Source organism: Mustela lutreola, chromosome 2, assembly GCF_030435805.1.
Source record: "Mustela lutreola isolate mMusLut2 chromosome 2, mMusLut2.pri, whole genome shotgun sequence".
Classification (NCBI taxonomy): Eukaryota; Metazoa; Chordata; class Mammalia; order Carnivora; family Mustelidae; genus Mustela; species Mustela lutreola.
The window spans coordinates 105,168,841-105,191,767 of record NC_081291.1 but is presented as its reverse complement, the minus strand read 5'-3'; the positions used below and the strand labels follow the sequence as shown (position 1 = coordinate 105,191,767).

The 22,927-nt window shown below is 47.9% G+C and overlaps 1 protein-coding gene across 5 annotated transcripts in view; it reads left to right on the top strand.

Moving 5' to 3' along the window:
- SLC12A8 (solute carrier family 12 member 8) overlaps window positions 1-7,947 on the top strand; it is a 142,358-nt gene extending 134,411 nt beyond the window's left edge. For 4 of the 5 annotated variants that reach the window (XM_059162936.1, XM_059162938.1, XM_059162937.1 and 1 more), the window contains one exon: window positions 2,409-3,455. In XM_059162936.1, coding sequence (XP_059018919.1) covers window positions 2,409-2,571 — 163 coding nt within the window. In that variant the 3' untranslated portion in view covers window positions 2,572-3,455. Of the gene's footprint in view, window positions 1-2,408; window positions 3,456-7,098 lie in introns of those variants that run through there. The other variant, XR_009350922.1, reaches the window with a different exon arrangement.
- Window positions 7,948-22,927: the final 14,980 nt, after the last annotated feature.

Here is a 22,927-nt window from a genome sequence, read left to right as displayed (position 1 = left end):
ACTAAACAGTAACTCCCCATTCCTCCCTCCTAAGAATCCTTTTAAAGGCAACCTTTGTAAGCCCTCTAGTTCAAGTCGACAGAAGAAAGGAAATGTTGGTGCTAGAGCCTAGGATGATGAACCAAAAGGAGCAGGGCTCTGGGAACCACTAGGGAGAGGACTGGTGTGTGGGGGGAGTCCCTGTCCTCTGCCAGGAAGATGGCTGTTGTCCTTTGTGCAGTGATAGGAGGTGGCGGGTTGCCCCTCCTCCCACCACTGGCCTTTCTTCCAGTCTGGGGCACCAGGTTGAGTGACTTGATCTCTTTCCCCTACCCCCTCGTCCTGACGGAAAGTAGAGGCTGAGTGAACACAGGTTCTGTGTAGAAGCTGCCTGCAGAATTGAGCTGCAAGAGGTGTGTGGTTGAAAGTACTTGGCCTTATCTGATTCACAGGAATATTTTTAGGCATATTTCTGGTTTTAAAGCCTATAAGTGACCCTGGGAGGTCACTCCTCCTTAAGTTGCACTTGAATTCCAGGAATTTCACCTCTGAGGTCACTGTAGTACTACTTAGGAAAAAACAATGTCTTCAGAGGAGATTATTCTTAGAGAAGGATAGTGCGTTGGTTGGAAGGGAAACCAGTACACACTGTTCATAGCTCTGTGGGCTTCTGAAGTGGGTGGTGAAGGTCTCCACTCCATCTCAACACCACGTTTGCTGCCTCACGTGGCTCCTGGGTGAGGTCCCGTGGTGCTCATCCAAGAGGGTGAAAGAACCAAGAAAGGATGATTCGCTTAAAGGTAGAAATGGCTGTTTGGTAGTTTTGAAGGGTTTGTTTCCTCCTCTCCCAACTATAGTCCCAGATGCTTTTCAAAACCGAAGAATAATATTATAGAATGTGTTTGGGCAAAGGAACTTGGCTATGTGCTTCCATTACACATACAATTCCCAGAATTATGTGAAATGAAGCCTGACCTTGAGAAGGTTTTCTTTTCAGAAGTCCTAGCAATTGCCCAGGTGAGAATTCTCAGGCTATTCTAGTCTAAAAGGGAAACATAGTGTTTCCCTGAACTCAGAAGAATACAATAGTTTCACCTTAGGGGGAAAAAAAAGCCATTAACAAAAATAATTGATTGGCAAAAACACCTGTATGTTGACTGAATGTTACCTCTTGACCTTACATCTTGCAGATTCGACCTTTACAGAAGTTCTTTCATTTCTCAGAAAAAGCTCCCTCTATCTAATTTAGAGATGTTCTCAGCAAGTGGCTTCAAGTCTTAGTCCTGTGATCTAAACTTCTATAACAGCACATTTTGCCAAAAGCAACTAGAGCTTCCTACTGAGGTTCCACAAGTTTAGAATATTAGATTGCTACCTTTTTAAGATAATTGTCAAATATATTCTTTAAAGAACTGAACATTAGTACTTACAGAGTGGATGATTCTTTCTGAGTAAAATTTTGAGGAGGCAATCCATGATCTCAGGTCATGATCTCAGGTCCCCGCATCGGGCTCCCTACTCAGTGGGGAGCCTGCTTCCCCCTCTCTCTCTGCCTGCCTCTCTGCCTACTTGTGATCTCTCTCTCTCTCTCTCTGTTAAATAAATAAATAAAATCTTTGGGAAAGAATAAAAAAAAAAAAAAAAAAAAAAAAGGACCTACCACAGACTGAGGAAACTGAAGGGGACCAGGAAAGATGAGAAAAGAAGGCAGGGGAGGTGATTGAAGAGCTGGCCTGGGGTGATGAGGCTGATGAGTGGCAGGGAGGTGACTCTCTTTCCTTACTGCATTCTGCCTGTAGCACTTTCCTCTTGTCTACCAGACATTTTTCTTTACGGTTTATTCTAACTTCAACTGTATGGAGACACTTCAGTGACCATGGAATCCACATCAGGATATACTTTTCGTCTTCAGGCCAATTTAGTGTCAAAAGCCTTTGCAGCTCCCCTTCTAGCAGTTTCTTCTGTAAACCTCAGCCCTGGAAATCATTCTTCGTTCAAGGTTCTTTCCAACAAACCAAAGAGAAAGCATCTCTTTCTGCTCTTCTCCATTTTCCAGCCTCTCTGTTCCATTATTTCATTTGAAAGGAAAGCGAAGAAAAGCCATAGAACCCCAACATGACACCGTGTGGAAGGTTATCTTGTGGGTTGTCTCCCATTGGGTGGGTACATTTTCTTAGGTTTCCACTAAACAGAGGTAAATATCACTCTCCTTATTTTATTTCATCCTTATTTTTTATAGTTTGGGTTCATAAACTATTACACAAATAGTATTCCGCAGTTATCTTATTTAAATGCATGTTAAATAAATACAAAATAATAAGCACAACGCCCCTCGTGCGAAGCACTGTTCTCTCCCAGAGCAGACCCAGCTCCACCGATTAGCGCTCTGTCTTTGGTTCTGACCGCCTCTGTGTTTCCTCTCACCAAAGGAGCTTGAGATCGCCCCAAGAGCAGATAATTTTGGCGCCGTCCCTGGCTAGGGTTGACATGGAGATGACTCAGCTCACCCAGGAGAACGCGGACTTCGCCACTCGGGACCGTTACCACCAGTCCTCCCTTGTGAGTCGGGAACAGCTGCTGTCTCAGTACTGAGGGACTGAGTACTCATTAGCAGGCAGCCCGAGGACCCTCCTGCCTTGGAGCTGGCCAGGGTGCAATGGATCCAGATCCCAGAGCCTTCATGATGCTGGTTCTCCTCAGTAAGAATCTCAGAGATGTTCTCCCCCTGCTGGTTTGGAGGATGGAAATCTGCAGTCTGGTCTGGAGCACCCATCTCCTCTGGGGAACCACCTGAAAGCCTGTAGCCTCCGCAACATGCACCCAGTTTGGAGAGCCCTACACAGACGTCAAGACGTGCAGGTGCGGAGAATCACACCAGGTTGCTTGCTCTGGAGGCCACAATAAATATTTTAAATTTTATTGTATTATTTATTTTTTGAATAAATAATACATTCACATGGTTCTAAAACCCAAAGGATAATCTTATATCATAATGTGCAAGCTTCCCCTCCCATCCTTGTTCCTCCTAAGTTCATCCCCTGCCCCAGAGGCAACCACTGTTCTTAGATATACTTCCAGCATTTCTTTATGAATATACAAGTAAAGAGGAATATGGATTCCTATTAACTCCCTTTCTATCCACAAAACGTAGTATATTATACATGTGTTCTGCACCTTGCTTTTCCCCTTGGAGACATTTCCATACCAATACCTATACAGTTTCCTCATTATTTTCCATTGTATCAAAGTGGTATAATTTATTTCATCAGTTCCACAGTGATGCCATTTGGATCATTTCTCATGTTTCTCTATTACAATCAGTTCTGCAGTGAATAATCTTGTGCATACGTACAAGCATAGAGTCTATCCGTAGGATAAATTCCCAGAAGTGGAATTGCGAGATCAAAGGGCACATGCGCTTGCAAGCTATTATTGTTTAGGGAAAGTATTATTAATTAAAAAGTTAAATACCGTGAGATATGTAATGGTGACTCATGTTCTCAGAAGCCTTTGTGGGCCCCATGTCTGTGGACACCTTTGCAGCCGTTTCACGGTAGGAGCGGGCGAAGGGACAAGAGTGTTTTGGTTCCTTGATGAGCTCACGGTGGCGTTCATCACAAGCAAGCCGTCCTGGGGGCAAGGGCAGTAGCTTCCCCCTGGTGAGTTCAGCACCTAGCTCAGGGATGGGAGTTTTCCTGCTGAGCCACAGGGAAGTACCCCTGGGTCCATCATGACCCCTTTCTTCTGTAGTAGACGCTCTTAAGCCAGTGTATAGAGACTTGCTCAAGTCTGGGAGGCTTGTTAAAAGTGCAAATTTCTGCACCTCATCCATAGGTTTTGTTTGTTTGTTTGTTTTTGTTTTGTTTTGTTTTTTTCAGTAGGTTTGGGGCAGAGTCCTGGACTTGAATTTTTTTTTTTTTTAAGATTTTATATATTTATTTGAGAGAGAGTGCAAGCAAGAGAGAGCACCAGGCAGGGGCAGGGAGAGGGAGAAGCAGGCTCCCCGTTCAGCAGGGATTGATACTCGGACCCTGAGATCATGACCTGAGCCAAAGGCAGACACTTACCTGACTGACCCACTGCAGGTGGCCTTGGACTTGACATTTTTAATGAGTGCTTCAGCAATTCCACACAAGCCATCCTCGGGCCCCATGCTGGAGAGTGCTGGTCTGCTGGATGGAAGAGCTTAAAGCCAGTGCAAGAGTAAGGTCATGACGAGAGGACAGTTGGATCTCATTCTCTCCTGGAAAATGAGGTCAAGTTTACAATTACTGCCTATGCACCATTTGAGTCAAACATCAGACTTCCAAACATTATAACAAACAACTTCAATCAACTCAGTAGGCAGGTGGGAAATAGTAGGAACATAAAGTGACTGTATTCATGAGGGCCAGGGTTGGTGATCTCTGAAGACCCTTTTCAAGAAAAAACTGCTCCGAGTTTCTGAAATGTATCCTCACAGTTCTGGAGGCCAGACATCCAAAATCAGTGTCACAGCAGCACCGTGCTCCCTCCAGGGGCTCTGACCACTGGGGAGAATTCTATCCTTGCCTTCTCCATCTTCTGGTGGCTGTGGGCAGTCTTTGCCCTGTGGTCACATCACTCCCATCTTCATGGCCAGCACCTTCAAGTCTCTCTGCTCCATGGTCACACCCCCTCTCCTATGGGTATGTGATGTCAGCCTCTACCTCACTCATAAGAATGCGTGTGATGGCCTTTAGGGTCCACACACACCATCCAGGATACCCATCCCAAGAGCCTTAAGGATTGGGATGTGGCTATTGTTTGGGGTACCACTTTTCAGCCTACCAGAGAAGGCTCTAATGATACGGCATTTAGTTCTTTTGAATTTTGCGTAGCAGGCTGAAAAAAAGTAACCCCTCCAAAAATGAGGGTACTGAGTTTGAAAACCATCTACAGCAGAAGATTGAAGTATGCAGATAAGAACTTTGCCAGTATGATTAATGTCACAGAAAAGAGTAAGTGGGGAGTGAGGTGAAGAATTCTGGCATTCCACTCAGTGTTGGGGACACCTAAACAAACAGCTCACAGTCTAGCACAGGATATAGATACTGAATACACTGAATCATCTAAATATGTCCAAAAAATCTTGTGCTTAACCAAATGATATTGCTTAAATAATAATAGTAACCAGTACAGTGGCCCTCAGATCTTAGGCTGGGATCCCCAGAAAGCAGAAGCTTATGTGCTACTGCTTTCCTGAGGGTACAGCCAGGGAAGCAGGAGCAAGAGAAAATGGGAGTGACGCAGGGAGGGAGACTTGGCATTGACTTAGAAACCATTTAGTATCAGGGACAGCTGAATGCTTCATCTCAAAGGACCCTTCTGAGAGCCCGTAGAGACACCTGCATCTCAAGACCTTCTTGCAGAGGAAGGAAAGGATGAGAATTCATCCACTGGTTTTTGTTTCCCATGGTCAAAGGTTAGCTATGAGACATAACCCAGCCCGACTCCTGCCCACATTTGTGATTGGCACTCTGGGAGGACCTACCAAGTTCTGCAGCAAGCAGCAAATCTGTGTACGTGAAACTGACTGGAGCCCAGCAGGGGTGGCTGAGTGGGAACAGGTGGCCTTGGCCCCAGAGACAGGTGCGACAGAAGAGATCTGGGTGACACTTAAGAGATGTATACAACTTGTGTAGGGACAAAGTTCAGTAGCAATACAGTTGTCAGAAAAATGGGACGTAGATGCCACTGGATCATTCTGACAGAATTTACTCACCTAAAGGATATTTAAAACTGTCAGCACAGCCAGGATATATGGCAGTGAGACTAGGAATGTTTTCTAAAACAGGGAAAGATTCTGGCCTAAAGATTTTACTGAGGGGTACACAGTTGTAGGTAAGAATGTGTGAATGAGTGAGGGTCATATCAGACCTTCTAGAAGCATGAATGTCTCCCTTCAGGCCATATGGTCTATTGATTAATCTATCCAATGAACTGTCATTCCCCCATCCACCTATCTACCTACCCCCTCACCTGTTGATCTAGACAATTATCCGTCCACCCACCCACCCACTGACCTACCCATCCATGGCTGGAGCTGCTGTATACATGGCCAAGACCACCTCACCTGAGCCAGATACACCTCACCAATCTCAGAGCTGTTGTCCCAACAGAAATGAACTCAGCCCCCACCCTCAAACTTTCAGGGTGAAATCAGACCAATTCTAGAGCCGCCTCGAGTTCAGGGCTGGGAACCAGAATAGGAGTCATTTCTCAGAAGTCTCTGGGAGTCATGCTAACGAGTCCTCTGACTTACACAATAGAGTATATCCTGCACAAACGTTATAAATCAATGTGGAAGTTTGAGGTTCAAGATTCCTTCTTCCTTCCTCCCCCCGCCCCCCACCAGGTTTCTGACTGAGGGAGTATATCTAAGGATGGGAAATAATGTGCCAATTTATGTATTAAACCTGGACAAGGGTGTAGGAGCTATAGTGGGGAAGGCAGCTGAGGTTACAAGATCAGCGTTTGGGGTAATTCAAGGTGTCAGAAACCTAGGAGTGAGGCAGTGGGAGGCAAGAGAATTATGCAAGGACCAGGTCCTGAAGGGGTTTGCAGCCCACTCTGTGTGCTGTGAGAATGGAAGGCTGAGAAATGATCATAAAAATCCATCTCAACATTTTATGGGGCTTTATCAGAAGAACCTTGTGAGAATTAAGTGAGCACGATCCAGGAACCACACAACTCTACGCCTCCCCTGACACATCTTGCTGTTCTGCCCTTCCACACTGGAGACGGGGCGAGTGGGGTCCCCCACCCCTGAGGTCAGAGCCAGTGAGGGGAGGGGCCGTGGATGCTGCCATGAACTCTGCGGGCGCAGAGTTTTGAACCGGCTGCTTGAGGCCCCGGTAGCGGGTGGGTGTGGGCGGTCAGGGTGGGAGGGGGCAGGGTTCAGAACAGAAGGAACAGAGCGCTCTTCCGGCGCTGCTGTAGCAAGGACCGCAGATTCCGTGGCTTAGAACAGCACACATGTATCTCTTCGTAAACTCAGGAGGCTGGCCGCCAGGGTTCTCACTGGGGTAAACGCAGCGCATCGGCAGGGCTGTGTTCCTTCCGGAGGATCAAGAGGAGACGATTTCCTGCTTCTTCTAGCTTCTAGAGGCCGCCGGCAGGCCTGGGAGCTGGGCCCGTCCATCTTCAAGCCCGCAGTCCGCCATCGCCTGCACTTTGGCGTCTGCTTCTGTCACCAAGCCTTCTCCAACTCCGCTGTTTCCTTCCTCCGCTTCTGAGGACCCGTGTGGGATGACTTTGGGCCCCTTGGATGATCCCGCGTGTTCTCCCCGTCTCCAGATCTTTAGCCGAACTCCATCTACAAAAACTCCTTTGGCCACGTAAGAAACTAGTCAAAAGTTCTGGACCATCCGTGGGGGCCGGGGAGGCTGGGGAGGTGCGCAGGGGGACAGCCGAGGCTCGGCGACAGAGCCTGCAGCATCCCGCCGCACGACTCACTGCGAGTCACCTCACACGTGCTGAGGAGATGTGGAGGGAGGAATACATCCAGGGTTCTTCTTGGGGAAGCTTTTTTTTTTTTTTTTTAAATAAACATATAATGTATTATTAGCCCCAGGGGTACAGGTCTGTGAATCGCCAGGTTTACACACTTCACAGCACTCACCATAGCACATACCCTCCCCTATGTCCGTAATGCAACCACCCTCTCCCTAACCTCCTCCCGCCCTCAGTTTGTTTTGTGACATTAAGAGTCTCTTATGGTTGGGGCGCCTGGGTGGATCGGTGGGTTAAGGCCTCTGCCTTTGGCCCAGGTCATAATCTCAGGGTCCTGGGATCCAGCACCTCATGGTGGGGGTGTCTCTGCTCAGCGGGAGCCTGCTTCCACCTCTCTGCCTGCTTGTGATCTCTGTGTGTCAAATAAATAAATTAAAAAAAAAAAAAAAAAGAAAAGAGTCTCTTATGGTTTGTCTCCCTCCTGGTCCCATCTTGTTTCATTTATTCTTTTCCAACCCCCCAAACCCTCCACATTGCATTCCACTTCCTCATATCAGGGAGATCATATGAAATTGTCTTTCTCCAATTGACTTATTTTGCTAAGAATAATACCCTCTAGTTCCATCCACGTTGTCACAAATGGCAAGATTTCATTTCTTCTGATAGCTGCATAGTATAACGTTGTGTATATATACCACATCTTCTTTATCCATTCATCTGTTGATGGACATCTAGGTTCTTTCCATAGTTTGGCTGTTGTGGACATTGCTGCTATAAACATTCGGGTGCACGCGCCCCTTCAGATCACTACGTTTGTATCTTTAGGATAAATACCCTGTAGTGCAAATGCTGGGTTGTAGGGTAGCTCTATTTTCAACTTTTTGAGGAACCTCCATGCTGTTTTCCAGAATGGTTACACCAGCTTGCATTCTTGGGGAAGCTTTTGAACCAGGTTGGGCAGAGGACATGGAAAGCTTGTGAACCAACAGAATAAGGTTCGAAGACAGATGAGACAGAAGGAGCAAAACAAGAGAAGGCAGGTCTCACCTCCAACCCCACCACGCTTCTTCCTTCCTTTGCCTTTTAAGTGGACTCACCTGGAAGGAATTTGGTGCAGTTGCAAATTTGTGGGATTCGGGGAGGCCCACCTTGGTGCGAATCCTGGCTGTACCCCTTGCTAGCTCTGTGACCTCAGGCAGCCTTTGGAACCTCTCTGATCCTCAATTTCCTTCTCTGTGGAATGGGAATTCTAATTTTGCCTGCATCCGAGTGGTGTTGCAGGCTCCAAATTAAGATAAGGTGCGCCTTATTTGGGAGGAAATGAAGACGGAGGAGGCTGCCTAAGAATGTTCTATCGCCCCTGCTGATGCCACGTCACTCGCCGTGGGGAACACAGAAAGGAAGAAACAAGTCTACCCATCGCTGCAGTGATTCTTGGCATCTGCGAGCCTGAAACTTCAGAGCAGACTGGAGCCCCACAGCTTCAGCAGGCCACACTGGATCTTGTCCGCCACAGACGTACGTAGCAAGACACCCTCCCCAGCCAGCAATAGGAACTCTGCTCCAGCACAAGAGCCAGGAGAGCTGGCCTCCCACCAGTTCATGCCTCTTCCCCCACAGCCCCTCCACTTCTCAGACTCTTTGGCCACATTCCTACACCACTTCTCCTCTCGGGCTTCTCCCTTCCCTTCCCAGAGCATTGGGAATTTCTCTTAAACATCAAAATCCTACTCACTTTCCTTTCTTTTGAACCAGGGTTTCCCTCTAGAGCAAATAACCCACTTTCCTGCTGGGTCTTATCCCCTCAGTGTCCACACAGAGCCCAAGAGGAGAGGATCAGATATGGTGATTACATGGGTGTGTGGATGTGGGGGTGGCAGTGGGAATTCTGGACTGTTTGCTCTTCTCCGCAGATGGGGAATGCAGAAGTCTGTACTCACCAGACCTTCCTTGGCATCCCCACATCTGGAAGATGTGCCTGGGTTTCTTGAAGAGAGCTCATGAGCAGAAATAGATGCCCGTTTGTGCATTTGAGGCAGTGAGTGGAGGCATAAGCCCCAGACTCTTGTCAAGGTCCTCTTCTTGGGGAGAAGGTCACATTCAAGTAAGAGGCAAAGCAGATGGCAAGAAAGGCTTCCCAGCATCAGGGGGTCCCCAGTTGGCTGTGCTCCTGGGCAGGCAGCCCATCGGGGCTGGTGTTCTTTCTCTGTTGCCTAGTCTGATGGGCTGGGAGTGAGTGGAGGACAGATAGCAGTCGGCTCCTCACTGCCATTCCCTGAGGTGAGGGCGGCCATAGCCTCCTTCTAAAAGAGGCAGAAGCAGTTCTATACAGGGGAGTCTCTAATGGAGAGCCTGGGTTTTTTTTTTGTTTGTTTTGTTTTTTGTTTTGTTTTGTTTTTTGTTTTTTTCCCTAAGGAAGCTGGACTCACCAAATGTGAAACCTCATTTACAATAGGGGCCACGTGGTCCACATCAGGTTCACTTTGGGAAGCCTGGACGGTGAGTGACATTTCAAAGGATTAGCAGCCACATCCCAGCAGCAGCAAGCGGGCTCGATGAACGCTGATCTTTGCAATGTGACATGCAGACTATGTGGTAAGGGGCTGAATGGAGATGGGAGAAAACAGTCCTGATTTCATATATGAACCGCAAACTGAAAGTCACAAGGACAGATGCTCCAAATGGCAGTGTCAGTTTCGAATTGGGCTGCTTGTCAGATGGGGTATTCTGTGTAACTCTCTGTGTATTAGTTGGGCTCGATTTGCTGCTGTAACAAGCAGCCCCCAAATTGCATTGACCTGACACTTCAGAGATTTATTTCTGGCTCATGTTCCAGTCTGATGCCAATCCGAAGGTGGTGGAAGCACTCTTCCCCATCATTCAGGGACCTAGCCTCCTTCTGTTTAGTAGCTGAGCATTGTCTAGGCAGGCAGAGTCTTCCCCTTGAATTCTCAACATCCAGCTGGCAGGAGGAAGAAAGGGACCTGGGAAGGGGGCCCTAGAAGTTTTAGGGCCCAGGGATAAACGAGCTCATGTCACTTCCTTGTTTTCTATTGGCCAGCACTAAACATACAGACAGTCTAAATGAAAGACTGCTGGGAAATACAGAACAGCTGTGGGTTCAGGAAGAAGAGGAACTAGGTTTGGTGGGCTCTGGTCCACTCTCTGCAACTCCCTACCACTGTACTCGGGACGGGAACAGCTGTGATGAGTTTCTTATTGATGGCAAATGAGTGCTGTCTCCCGATCTGTTTGTGCTGGTTTCTCACACTTAAGCCAATGATTCTGTCATTCCCTAAACTGTGTGTAGAATTCCATTTTCAGTGTCCTTTTCGAAGCCCTTGAATACTCTAATGAATGGCAAGCCTTTGTCCCCTGAGGGTTCATTTGGGTTTCTGGAAGCATCTAAAATCACTAAGAACCCGATCTGGGAATAAGGGGAGCAGTTAAGCTACGTTTTCTTCTTTGGGTCAAAAATGAAGTGTGACCACAAAGTCAACTGACTCTTGAGGCCATTTCCAAAGTTGGGATCCCAACATAACAGATTTTGAGAACTGACAAGACCTCTCAAAGTGCTGACTTGATAGCATTTACTTAGATAAATTGTGTGGGTGTGTGTACACGTGTGCGTGAGTGTGCGTGCATGTGTGTGTGTGGTGAGGGACGGTGGCTATGCTTCATACACTGTCTTCTATTCATGATCTGTGTTGGTCTTTTTTGCCTGACCAGATTGAAAGACCTTCTGGAATACAGGCGTATCTTCACTTACAAATCATCCCAATTTGGGGTTTTAAATATTTTTCCTCTGCTCTATCAACCCATGCAACCTATCATGGATTTGTTCAGTCGCTCGCTTAGTAAGTGTTTATTGAATGTCTGTGTGTGCAAAGCCCTTAAAAAAAAAAATCAGACACTGTGAAACCAGATCACAGCCGTTGCTTCTGCAGCTCAGTCCATAGGTGCCAGAAGAAGAATGTTCTGGGATGAAGAAGCAGGAATTGGGCACACTTCTAGGATGGCCAGGAAGGGAGGAACTGGGCTTGGAACAGACTACACTTGGATGTTTCAACCACAGTGCTCTGGGAAGAGTAATTACCGGCAAGATTTTTATTAGACTGAAGAGACTAGATTAGCTCTTCTCTGGACTCACGTTTTATTTTTCAGGCTAAACCCCATGCCCTAGAAAATCTTCATGTCTGTTTTAGAATTAGTTGTGTTACCCCAAGACACCAGACCTGAGCTTACCTTTTCTTTATGAGCAGTAGGAAGAAGCATAAGACACAGGGGTGGGCCATGTTCTATGGCTGCAGTTCCAGGAACGAATTTGGGGAGTCCATTGTGCCATTATACAGCTGCATTCAGGGGTGAGGGGGTAAAGCCTCATTTCTGAAAGCGTGGTTCTCAGCTCACGAATATAAAGAAATCACCGGGGATTTTTTTTTGCTGAATGCAGATTCCCGGGCCCTTCCCAGACCTCCTAAATCAGCCAAGGAACATACATTTTTAAGCAACCTCCCCTCCCACCTCCAGGTGGGGCTCGAAAGTTTGAGCAGCCCAGGTGGAAAGGCTTTGGGGTAATGTAAATCTGGGACTAGCTGTCTTTATGAGCTTCAGGCTGTGTGGTGGGCAGTAGCCCTCCCAGGCCAGGGCTTCATGTGATGTCTGCTGGGGAGGTGTGCTGGTCCATGCTGGGGTCCCATAAACCACACTGTGGGGAGCCCCTTCCCCATGGGCTGCACTGATTAGCCAGAGACAAAACACCTCAGAATCTTGTCCCACTAGGAACAGTGGAGTTGGGTTACGTCGCCTCGTGTGCACCCGTCCACGCACAGGGCTGTGTGTGTGTTTGCAGCTGTGGGTCTGTTGCTCTCTAGAATTGGATATACACATTTTGTTGTCGTTACCGTTAGTAGGTACAATCCTCCCCTTACCTTCCACCTCTGCCCTCACATCCTCCCTTCCTTCCAGTCCCATCTCTCAGGATGCTAGAGCTCGGCGGTCATGGTGTTCATCTGCAGCTGGGGTCCCACAATTCATGGTCAATCCTTAAAAATTAAATAAGATAATCTTTCCTGAGCTGGGCATTCATTTATTATTCATTATTCATTATTATTATATGTCTATTCATACAGACACCCATATTCATTGTCACGTATGATACTCGGAACAGCCCAGTGAGGTAGGCACTATTTTCCCCATTTTACAAAGGAAGAAACCGAGGCTCAGGAAAGTATTCTACTCAAGATCCCATAGCTAGGCAGTAGCCGGTCTGGATTTGAACTCAGATCATCCCTCGGTCACTGTCCACAGTCCCCATGGAGGACAGTCCAGATCCGATCTCTCTGGACGCTGCCAGCTGCTCACCCTTTTCTTCTAGAGCAGGCAGCACTGGCAGACCGTAGCCCCATGAGTCAAATCGAGGCCAGAGCTTGTTGTTTTTAACTGAGGTGAAATTCATGTAAAATGAAATTAACCATTTTAACCACCACCTGTTTTTAAATTAAGTTTTATTTAGCTTTAAATAGAAGTTATGTGACCCCCTGGGCAAAGCCGTGCCCAGGGGGTCACATATTGTCTACGGCTGTTTTTGCACTATAGTCGCGGAGTTGAGCACCTGTGGCAGACACCATGTGTCCCACAAAGCCTCAACTACTGACCATCTGGCCCTTTCAGAAAAGTTTCCCAGCCCCTGCTTTTGAGAGTTTTGACCTGGATCCAAGCCCTTGGGAATGAGTTCTCTCAGACATCTGTCTCTCCGTGAAGAAGTGCCCTTCCTTCCTAAAGGTCAACTCTCCCTCTCTGTTGTAAGCCATCCTTCTGTACCTCACGGACCTAGCTCCTTTTCTTCCTTATTCCTCTTGTTTCCACCACCCACAGGTCAGCCCTGCCTAATACACACCTGTGTCTGGTCTGTGGCGTGCCACACCCTTTTGCTTTTGAGCCAAATAACTGGTATAGATGTTTACACCTGGACATCTCACCTTCTCTCCCCGTACTTTCCCTCTCTGCCTTCTACCATCCAGCTCCTGGCTTCTGCCCTTCGGTTGGCGTTTTAAACATATCTCCATGTGGATGTCTCAGAGTTCCAGGAAATTCATATAATCTTACCTGATATCCCATCTGTCCTAAGGCCATGTTCTCCTTTTATTCTGCTGTCTCACATTAGTTTGTTTCTCTCTCTCTCTTTCTCCGTACATCTGTTCTGTTACCAAACCTGCTACCTTCTTGGGTTGCTCTCTTCTTCATTCCCAGCATTAATTCTTTGGTCCAGCCTTACATCACTCTGGATCACTACAGAAGCTCCGAACTGGTGTGCCTCTTTCCCCCTTCTCTGTTCGGTTTTCAAATACCGGGAGCTCATGTGGAATCAGATGCTTGGTGTTTGCCTCCACCAATCTTTCCAAAGTCCTCCTCCACACTCCCTGTGTCATACTGAACATGGGGTCTCTGTGGCGCTCAGCACCTGTCATACTCCTTCCACTTAGAACATTCTCTTCTGTTTGCTTTGCTTGGCAAACTCCCTCAGGAAAGAATTCTGATGTCACCTCTCTAAGAAAGCTTTCTCCAGCAAATCCTCAATGTTCTTAGAGGACTTGCTTCAGACTTTTGTAAAATGGCATGTTATACTTATTTGTGGATCTGTATTTTCTTCTAATCTGCTGGCTAGACAAGGGCAGGGACTATACGGATTGTCCTGTGTACAGATATACGGATATCTGTGTACCCAGAGCCTGGTATGGTGCCTGCTGGTACCGAGTAGGTGCTCAATAAATACTTCTCAAGATTTTTTTTTTTTTTTTAAGTGAGAGCAAATTTACTGAAGCTCTAGAGAGAGCAGATACAGACGAAGGGACTGAGAAACTCAGAAAGGAAAAGAGCATGAGTATTGTCTTTATTTGGGGTCTGGGGATTTCTTAAGGATCGTGCTGTGGTGTATGTATCCTCTCAGGCATCCAGGAACCGGGGAGAATGAAGATGAGACCCAGGTGTTATTCCTTGGAGCCAGGGTGTCTTGGTGTACAGATGTCTACCACTGGTAGTGCATAATTACCATTTCTGGTGCTCCTGATTCCTGTGTGTATTATGGAATTCCATCTCATACTTTTTTACTAGAGGACTTCTTTTTAAGATTTTTGTAGTTCTGGTATTCTGGTGATGAATTATTTCAGCTTTTCAATGTCACAGAAAGTTTGGGGTTGTTTTGTTTTGTTTTTATTTTTTTGCATTTTTGTTGCATTTTGTTATGCATTTTTTTATTATGTTATGTTAGTGGCCATACAGTACATCATTAGTTTCTGATGTAGTGTCCCATGATTCATTGTTTGCGTATAACACCCAGTGCTCCTTAATTAATGCCCATGACTGGGCGAACCCATCCCCTCATCCCCCTCTCTCCTAAACCCTCAGTTTGTTTCCTGGAGTCCACAGTCTCTCACGGTTTGTCTCCCCCTCCAATTAACCAGCCCCCCTTCTTAAGGAGGTTCCATGCCCACTGTGGAGCCCAACTCGGGGCTTGAACTCATGACCCTAAGACCTGAGCTGAGAACAAGAGTCACATACTTAACTGACTGAGCCACTCACATGGCCCAGAAATCTGTATTTTTAAAGATGCTTTGTTGAGCCACCATTTTGATCACATCCCTCTACTGCAGAAAGCTTCCACTCAGTCTCTATGTCCTGCTACATGAAGTTGAACGCAGTGGTTCTTTACCCTGATGCATATTAGAATCACCTGGCAGCTTCTGGAGACTCCTACTGGCCCGGCCCTACCGAGAGACTGATTAGGTACGTGGGTTCTTGGGACCACCAATTCGTAAAAGCTCCCCTGTCAATTCTCCTATCCAGCCAGGTTTGAGAACCACCGGCCTGATGCCTAGCTTTCAAGACTCCCATCCATTTCCCATCTGCATAGGAGTTCCCGCTAGCTACCCTTCTCATACATGCGGCCTCTTCCCAAATCCCTCTCTCGTACAGACCACCCTCCTCTCCCCACCAGACAAGGGCAGGGATTCTGTCGGTGGCCTGTACCCTCAGAGCACTGAGCTGGGCTGGCAGTGTGGGGCTGCTCCCTTTGGGTGCGAGCCTCAGAGCACAGGGTCTGTCTGGGTTGGGCGGGGATGAGGAAGAGCTGGGTGGCACTTATAGCGGGTACCCAGGCTGCCTCCTCACACTGGGGCCGCAGCAGCTGCCCTGCACCAACAATGACTGCATGTGGGCCCAGAGCATAGGGCCTCAGACTGGTTCTGCTCTGCAGCAGACTTGCAGTCCTATTTCTGGTCCCACACTCTTTTCCAGTTCTTTCCTTATGAAGTGGGGATGGTACAGAGGAGTGGACAGGGCACTGCGCTGCTGTCTGAAGATGAGTCCCATCTTGGCCGTCTATGTGCTTTCCATGGGCCTATTGTTCAGGTCCCGGAAGCCTTGTCAGTGGCGTTATTACTCCCCGAGATGAGCATGCTCGACTGTCAGAATACTTAGAAGGAACAAACGGTGTCGCAGGCCATGTCTCCACTTGCTCCTGTGAAACAAAGATCTTTGGAAACAGGAGACGTCTTGAGACATTTATTATCTTTTACCTAGTGTTTGTTATCTTTAAGACCCTTACTTACCTTTTATGGTCCACAGTGGGTCAGAGATTAGAGAGATCTTTTGTCTAATGAAAGTCACAGGTTTAAGTGTTCCTTTTTTGCCAGTTTTAAAAACAGATAAATCAAGAGACTCCTAACATAACTGTTACTTAGCTTAACCAATACTGAGAGAAGTCAGGATGGCAGTGACCCACAGGGGCAGAGAGTGGAAAGGAACACAGGTGTCTTTCCCTCTGAATGCTGAGGACACAAACATTCTATGAGGGAAATTCGTTGAGCTCTGCGGGACATGTTTATGGCATGCCACGGGTATACTTTTTTCTATGTATATCCCATTTTAATAAAAAATTTCAAATAGTTGCTCACGCTCTTGGGAGAAATTCACACAACACAGAGAGGTACACAGATTCTTCAACCAATTTTAAATATAAAACCCAGGGAATGTGAAAGTTGATTCCACAAATTTTTTTTTTTTTAAACGCCTTTAGTTCTATGGAATAGTTTGTTAGAAGAAACAGAACAGAGAAGGAGAGAAACACTGGGTCTGAGTTGATTGGAAGAAAACCATACAAAGAGAAAAAAAAAAACAAAACCCAAAATCAGATCCCCAGTGGAGAAGTAGAAAAATGGATGGGTCATGGATGTCAAGTGAGACATGGAGAAGAGGCAGAAAGAAGCAGAAACAGCCCCATAGAGGAGACACCCAGGAACACAAAGCAACAGAGAAAGACCAAAAAAAGTGGGGAGAGGGTGAGGGGGGGTTAGAGAGGTAGGTGAAAACCCGTAGCCTCAGAGAGCAAGGCAAAGAGGAGGGGCCGGGGGGAAGGGCAGGGGGAGTCCAGCTAAGATGGGGATGGGGACGTTTTCCCTGACCACCAGCTGGACTGTGGGTTGTGGCTGCATGTTAAACGGCAAGGCAGCTTGGCAATCGCAGTGCCTCCCCAGTGACTCCGGATCAGGGCACAGCCCTTGGGATGTGCTCATCCAGTAATTGTCGACTTCTTGACTGAATGAAAGGATGTCTGAAGACCCAGGCTCCTCTGCCCTCCGTGGGAAGTTCACCTCTGAGTTTTCTGCTCTTCCTCTGGGCCCCCTGCCACTTTGCCCAGTGTCCTGGCATCCTAGGAATTTCCCTGCTTGCTCCGGGGAGGACTTTTCATGCTGGAAGGTTTTGCAAAATAAGACCGCTTTATCAGAATCCTGTTGCGTCGGAGAATGTTCCTGGCTCATTGACGTTTACAGTGTGTAACCGATTTTATCGGAGGAATGTTGTTTGGAATGGAATGGTCCTTTCAGATGGGCAGACAAGAAACGGAAGGTCATTCGAGGACCCACCCCAAGCTGTCTAAGTGGTTACTCCGGGTTGCTGTACATGATGCTTGGGAGCCTGGCCAAGCTGTGAGCAAGCCTTCCTCCCTGGAGGAGGTCCCTGCGTTCTGCAGCGGGACTGTGGTGTTTATGGCTCACCTTGGCCTTCAAGGCAAATGCACCAGCGGGTAGAGGCAGAGCAAGGGCTCCCTAAGCCTGGGGTCCAGCAAGCAGCCCGGCTCACCGGGACAATGTGAAACCATTCCTGATATGGCAGAAAGGGGACAGTAAGGCTTCTCCTGAGAGGTCAAAAACAGGGAGATGGGTTTGTTCTTCTAGTTCTTTTGTCAAAATCCCAAGGCACTCTGTTTCTGTGGCTCTGAGCAAAATGGTGCTGGTGGGAGTGTAGGGCTTGAATTCTCTCTCCTCTGTTGTAACCCCTAGTGTTGCTAGGGTCAGCAGCTTCTGTCTGAAAGGGTTCTTGTACTGAGTGGGATGTAGAGACTGGGACAGGAAGGGGAGGTCATGTGAGGTCAGAAGTCTTTGTTCCTGGTGGGAGGGAACCTACCCCAAAGTGGTGCCCCTGCTCAGGCCAGGGATGCTGGACACTGGTCAGCAAAGAGAGGCAAGTTGGGAACAGCTCGTGCTGCTGGGCACTCTCCAGTAATTTCTGTGAGCCCTTGAATGGGCTGGGCATTCTAGCACATTTTTCACACTCGCTCTGATGTCCAAACTTCTTCATTGTGGTGGGTGGAACTGTGTCCCCAGAAAGATATGTTCAAGTCCTAACCCCGGTCCCTGCGAATGTGACTTTACTTGAAAAGGTCTTTGCAGACGTAATCAAGTTAAAAGGAGATTATCCCGAATTAGGCTGGGCCTAAATCCAAAGACTGTTGCGCTGCAAAGAAGGCCATGTGAAGATGCGGATACAGACACACATGAAGGGGCGAAGGCCATGTGACCAGAGCGATGTGCAGACACGCCAAGGAGCACCAAGGCTCGCTGGCAACCAGCAGAAATTAGGACAATGCAAGGAAGAATTCTCTCCTAGAGCCTTCGGGGGGAGCGTGGCCCCCCTGACACCTTGGTTTTGAACTTGAGACCTCCAGATCTGAGGGAGGATACATATCTGTTGTTTTATTCCACCATGTTTGTGGCACTCTGCTACAGCAGCCCTGGGAAAGAAATTATATTCATGTTCCTCCAGACTTCCAATCCCTCAGCTCCCCTGTCCCCACTCCAGTCCCTCCATCCTTAGCAGATAGCCTTGCATTTGCTATTTTACAAAGAAACTCGAAGTCCTCAGCCAGGAACCCAGACCCCTTCGCTGCGCCACCCTCTCCTCTAGCCCTCCCTCCAAGGCCAGTCCCTCTGCCTGCACTCCTGAGTCTCAGAACCCTTTATCCTGCCAACCACCTTTTCTCTTTCTTAGAGCTTTCATTTTCTCTCTCCCGTGTACACCCTTTCCACGTTCAAATTCTTCCCCTTGGGGCGCCTGGGTGGCTCAGTGGTTAAGCCACTGCCTTCGGCTCGGGTCATGATCCCAGGGTCCTGGGATCGAATCCCGCATCGGGCTCTGCTCAGCGGGGAGCCTGCTTCCTCCTTTCTCTCTCTGCCTGCCTCTCTGCCTACTTGTGATCTCTCTCTGTCAGATAAATAAATAAATTCTTAAAAAAAAAAAAATTCTTCCCCTAAAAGCAAGAAAAACTGCGCTACTCCTTCATTCCCCTGTGGCTACTGTCCTGACTCATTCTTCCCCTTCAAAGCCAGACTCTTCTAGAGACTTCATTTCTCCGTCTCCCGCTCCTCCCTACTCGCTCTTTTGCTGCATCTGCTCCAATTGCTACGCCGACACCTTCCTTATTATGGCCACGGGGGACTTCCGTGTTGCTAAAGCCAATGGGTTTTTTCTGTCATCACCTTACATGACCTTCTGTCAGGGTCACGCACTGTGAACCACCACCTCCTTCTCTTTGCTCCAGTGACATGACCTTCTCCTGGGCTTCCTCCCACATCTGTGTGGCTCCTCCCGGCTCAGTCTCCTTACCCCAAGCCATTTCATGTTGCAGCACCAGGGCTCATTTTTAGGCTCTCTTCACTTACTAGAGTGTTCTCTATTCTCGGTGCTCTCATTCCTTTGTAGGCAGATCTGGACCTCTCCTCTCAGCTCCGCATCTGCACATCTGAAGCTACACTTGACATTGCCACTCGGACGTCTGAGCCACCCAGACCCAAGTCCAAAACAAAGTTCATGATCTTAACCTCAAGGATCCAGTTCTCTTCCACCATTCCCTCTCCTTGGGAATGGTGCTACCATCCATCCAAACATAAAGGCCGGAAACTCGGGAAATCTTTGACCTCTTCTCCCACATCCTCCATATCCATCAACATACCTTGTGGATTTTGCTTCCTATAATCTCAAGTCCATATTCTTCTGTGTGCTGATCTCTATCATCCTTATCCAAGAATGATCATTTCTCACTTGGACTCCAAGAGTTCAGGCATCAGCTCTCATGTCTTTCTAAGTCCTTCCCCATATCATAGCCAGAATAATGATTTCCAATTGCAATTCATGTCAATCCTCACCCCTTTCTCTTCTCCACTCCCACCTCACCCTACCTCTCCAACTTGAAACCTTAAAATGGCTTTCCTAAATTTTTAAGGTAAAGCAAAAACCTTTAAAATGGGCTGTGAGGGTCTATGGGACCTGGTTGCTATCAGGATCTCCAACCTCACTTCCCTCCACACTCTTTCTCGCCTGTGCTCCAGCCACATGGGTTTTCTTTTGGTCTTTTAAATGTATCCCAATTCTTCCTGCCTCGGGACCTTTGCACATACTATCCCTAATCTCCCTTGCCTGATTTTCAGCCTGCATATTAATGGCCTACACAGCTTTCAGATGGTGGCTCAATCTCATGTTTACAGGGACATTGAAGAATCCCCACCCCCCCAACAAACAAGTATTCTCTTTTAGGACACTTTCTATAGTGACAAGTTTCCATTTATGTTCTTTTTATGTTCTGTCTTCTGCAAACCTTTAAGGTCTATGAGGTCTGAGACTCACTCAAAAACTAGAACAATCCTAGACACAGAGTAGTCACTTAGTAAATACTAGTTGAATGCCAAAAAAAAAAAAAAAAAAAAAAAAAAAGAAGAAGGTAGTATATTGGATTCTGGGAATACAAAGATGAATGAGGCATGGAACTTCCCAGAAAGCAGCTCACAAATTGGGGTGGGGGGGTAAAGCAGATGAGAGGATGACTAAACAGACTCAGGGTGTAATGGGGCAATTCGCACATAGCAGAGGCCAGAGGAGATGGTGCTGCCTGGGCCCAGCCCACCATCCTCGGATGAAACTCTATGCAGGTGTCTGTTGGCTGATATCAGCCCTCAAGGATCCTGGTCCTGGGATGTCACTGCTCTGCAGCTGCCCCTGCACCCCAGCCATCACCATGCCACCCCACACTGCCATGAATTCTACAGGGCACTGTCCTCAGGAGCTGGGCACACTTCAGGCCTGTTCAGAGTGCAGTGTTGTTAAAGGCTCTGGTTACAGTGTGGATGCTTCAGTCAGAAGAATTCTATGCCTTCTGGACGATGACCTCATTGTATCCTCAGCCAACCCGGGGAAGCAGCGAAGGGTAATGATTTCTCTCCCCACTCTACAGGTGGGGAGACTGAGGTCAATGGAGATCACTGAACTTGGCCAGGCAGTGAGAACAGCTTGGGAACAGAACTTGGAGGGAACCCAAGGCCCTCTCTCCGGGATCCACCAACCACACCAGTTGGCAGAAGAGAACTCCTCAGGCCGAGGACGAGCTGCAGCAGGAATCTGCAAGCTTGTTTACTTTGGTGCAGAAGGACATTTCATCACCTCTTGGAACCACAGAATGCTAAGCAGATGGGCCCTCATAGATCATCTGATTCAATACCCTTGTTTTAGGCAGGAGGAAACTGAGGCCAGAGCAATGAATCTCCTTTGCCCTCCCTTTCCTTTCCCTGCCCTACTGATAGTGAGTAGTAGGGCAGAGACTCCTACCTGTCTACCCAGATCCCTTTTCCCCTTCTTTGTCTCTATGCCTAGGCTCTATTTCCCAGACTCCTTTTCAGTCTGGGGAGCCACGTGACAAATGTTCTTTCTGGTAGGACGTGAGAGGAAGGGCCGCGTGGCACGTTCAGGCTCAGCCCTTTCAAATCTCCTGTGCTCACATCTCCGTGTTCTTTCCATGTTCTTTCGACTTCCGGCAGACTGGGATGTCAGTTCCAAGGGCAACTTCGGAAACCAGACATTAGAGAAGGACAGAGCGGCCATCATGTGGGTCCTGGGGAACTCTGTGTGGAGAGGAGCCACACGCTCACCTGCGTGCCTACGGCTGCCAAGAGAACCAGAAGAGTAAAACATTGGTCACGCGAAGCTGCAGCGTTTGGGGGAGGCCGATTCAGCACTGCAGTCTGGCCTAAACCCAATATAGCTCATACAGCAGCCGGATAAGCCCCTGCAAAGCTCCCACTACAGGCATCTTTGGGTGCTGAAGACACAGGCTGACTGCAGAGCTCGCTGACCACCACTTTGGAGGGTCCCCACTCCCACCTCTGGAGAGGTTAGGAATGTCTGGCTCCTGCCTCACTCAGTCTAGGAACTAGGTCCAAGCCGGCTCCCCAACTGATTCATTTTAGGTCAGTAGATGCCCAGGGTTGGGATGGATCTTAGATGTCATCTGATTTCTTCCCCTGGCTCCAGTAAGGGTCTCTTCCAATCCATCCACAGTGACCAAAAATCATGTTTCAGTTTTTATATCCCTGGGCAGAAAACACCACAAATATCCTTAAACACCTGTCTCTTACCTCCCTGCTATGGTGTCAGAAGGTCTTTACTGAACCATAAAACACCAGAGCTGGAGCATATCCTTAGCAATCATCTCAGGCAATCTTCATTTTACAGATGAGGAGACTGAGGTTTGGACCACCCAGTTAAACAGCAGTCAAGTCAGGAAGGCCCACTGACTATTCTTTCTAAGGTTCTCTCTGTCTCCAACTCTCTTTTGCTGTTTTCTCTTCTTTTGTCCTAGAAGGTGATAGAAAAGTGCCCAGGGCCATTTCACTGTGATGAATCTTTCCACATTCTCTTGGGTCTCCCCCTTCTCATCCACAGGGGAAGCACTTCCCAGCTGATATGAGTTTGGCTATTTCTCTTAGAAGACAAAGAGAAGATTAGGGAGGACAATCTGTGATGCTTAGAAGTGAGGGACATATCCCAGGTGCATGTTTGCTCCTTGGGCCTTGGTAGTCAATGCAGACTCCCTAGGGATCTCTGAATCTACACAAGAAGCCTGTAAGGGCCATTAAACCCTTGAATGTCACTGGTTGCCAGGGAGGGCAACCTGTGCTATGGGAAGAGTAAGAGGAAGGGAGGGCATGGTGGTGACCAGAACCTCCGAGCACAGTGTCTTGGCCTGTTGGGGTTTATCTGGCTGCAGCTGGGCAGCTCTGACTGTTAATATGAGAGTAGGATCCTAAGAAGTTGAGCTGGGGCCACGAGGGCAAACCAAGTTACGTATGGGGGATCACAGTATTGGTCC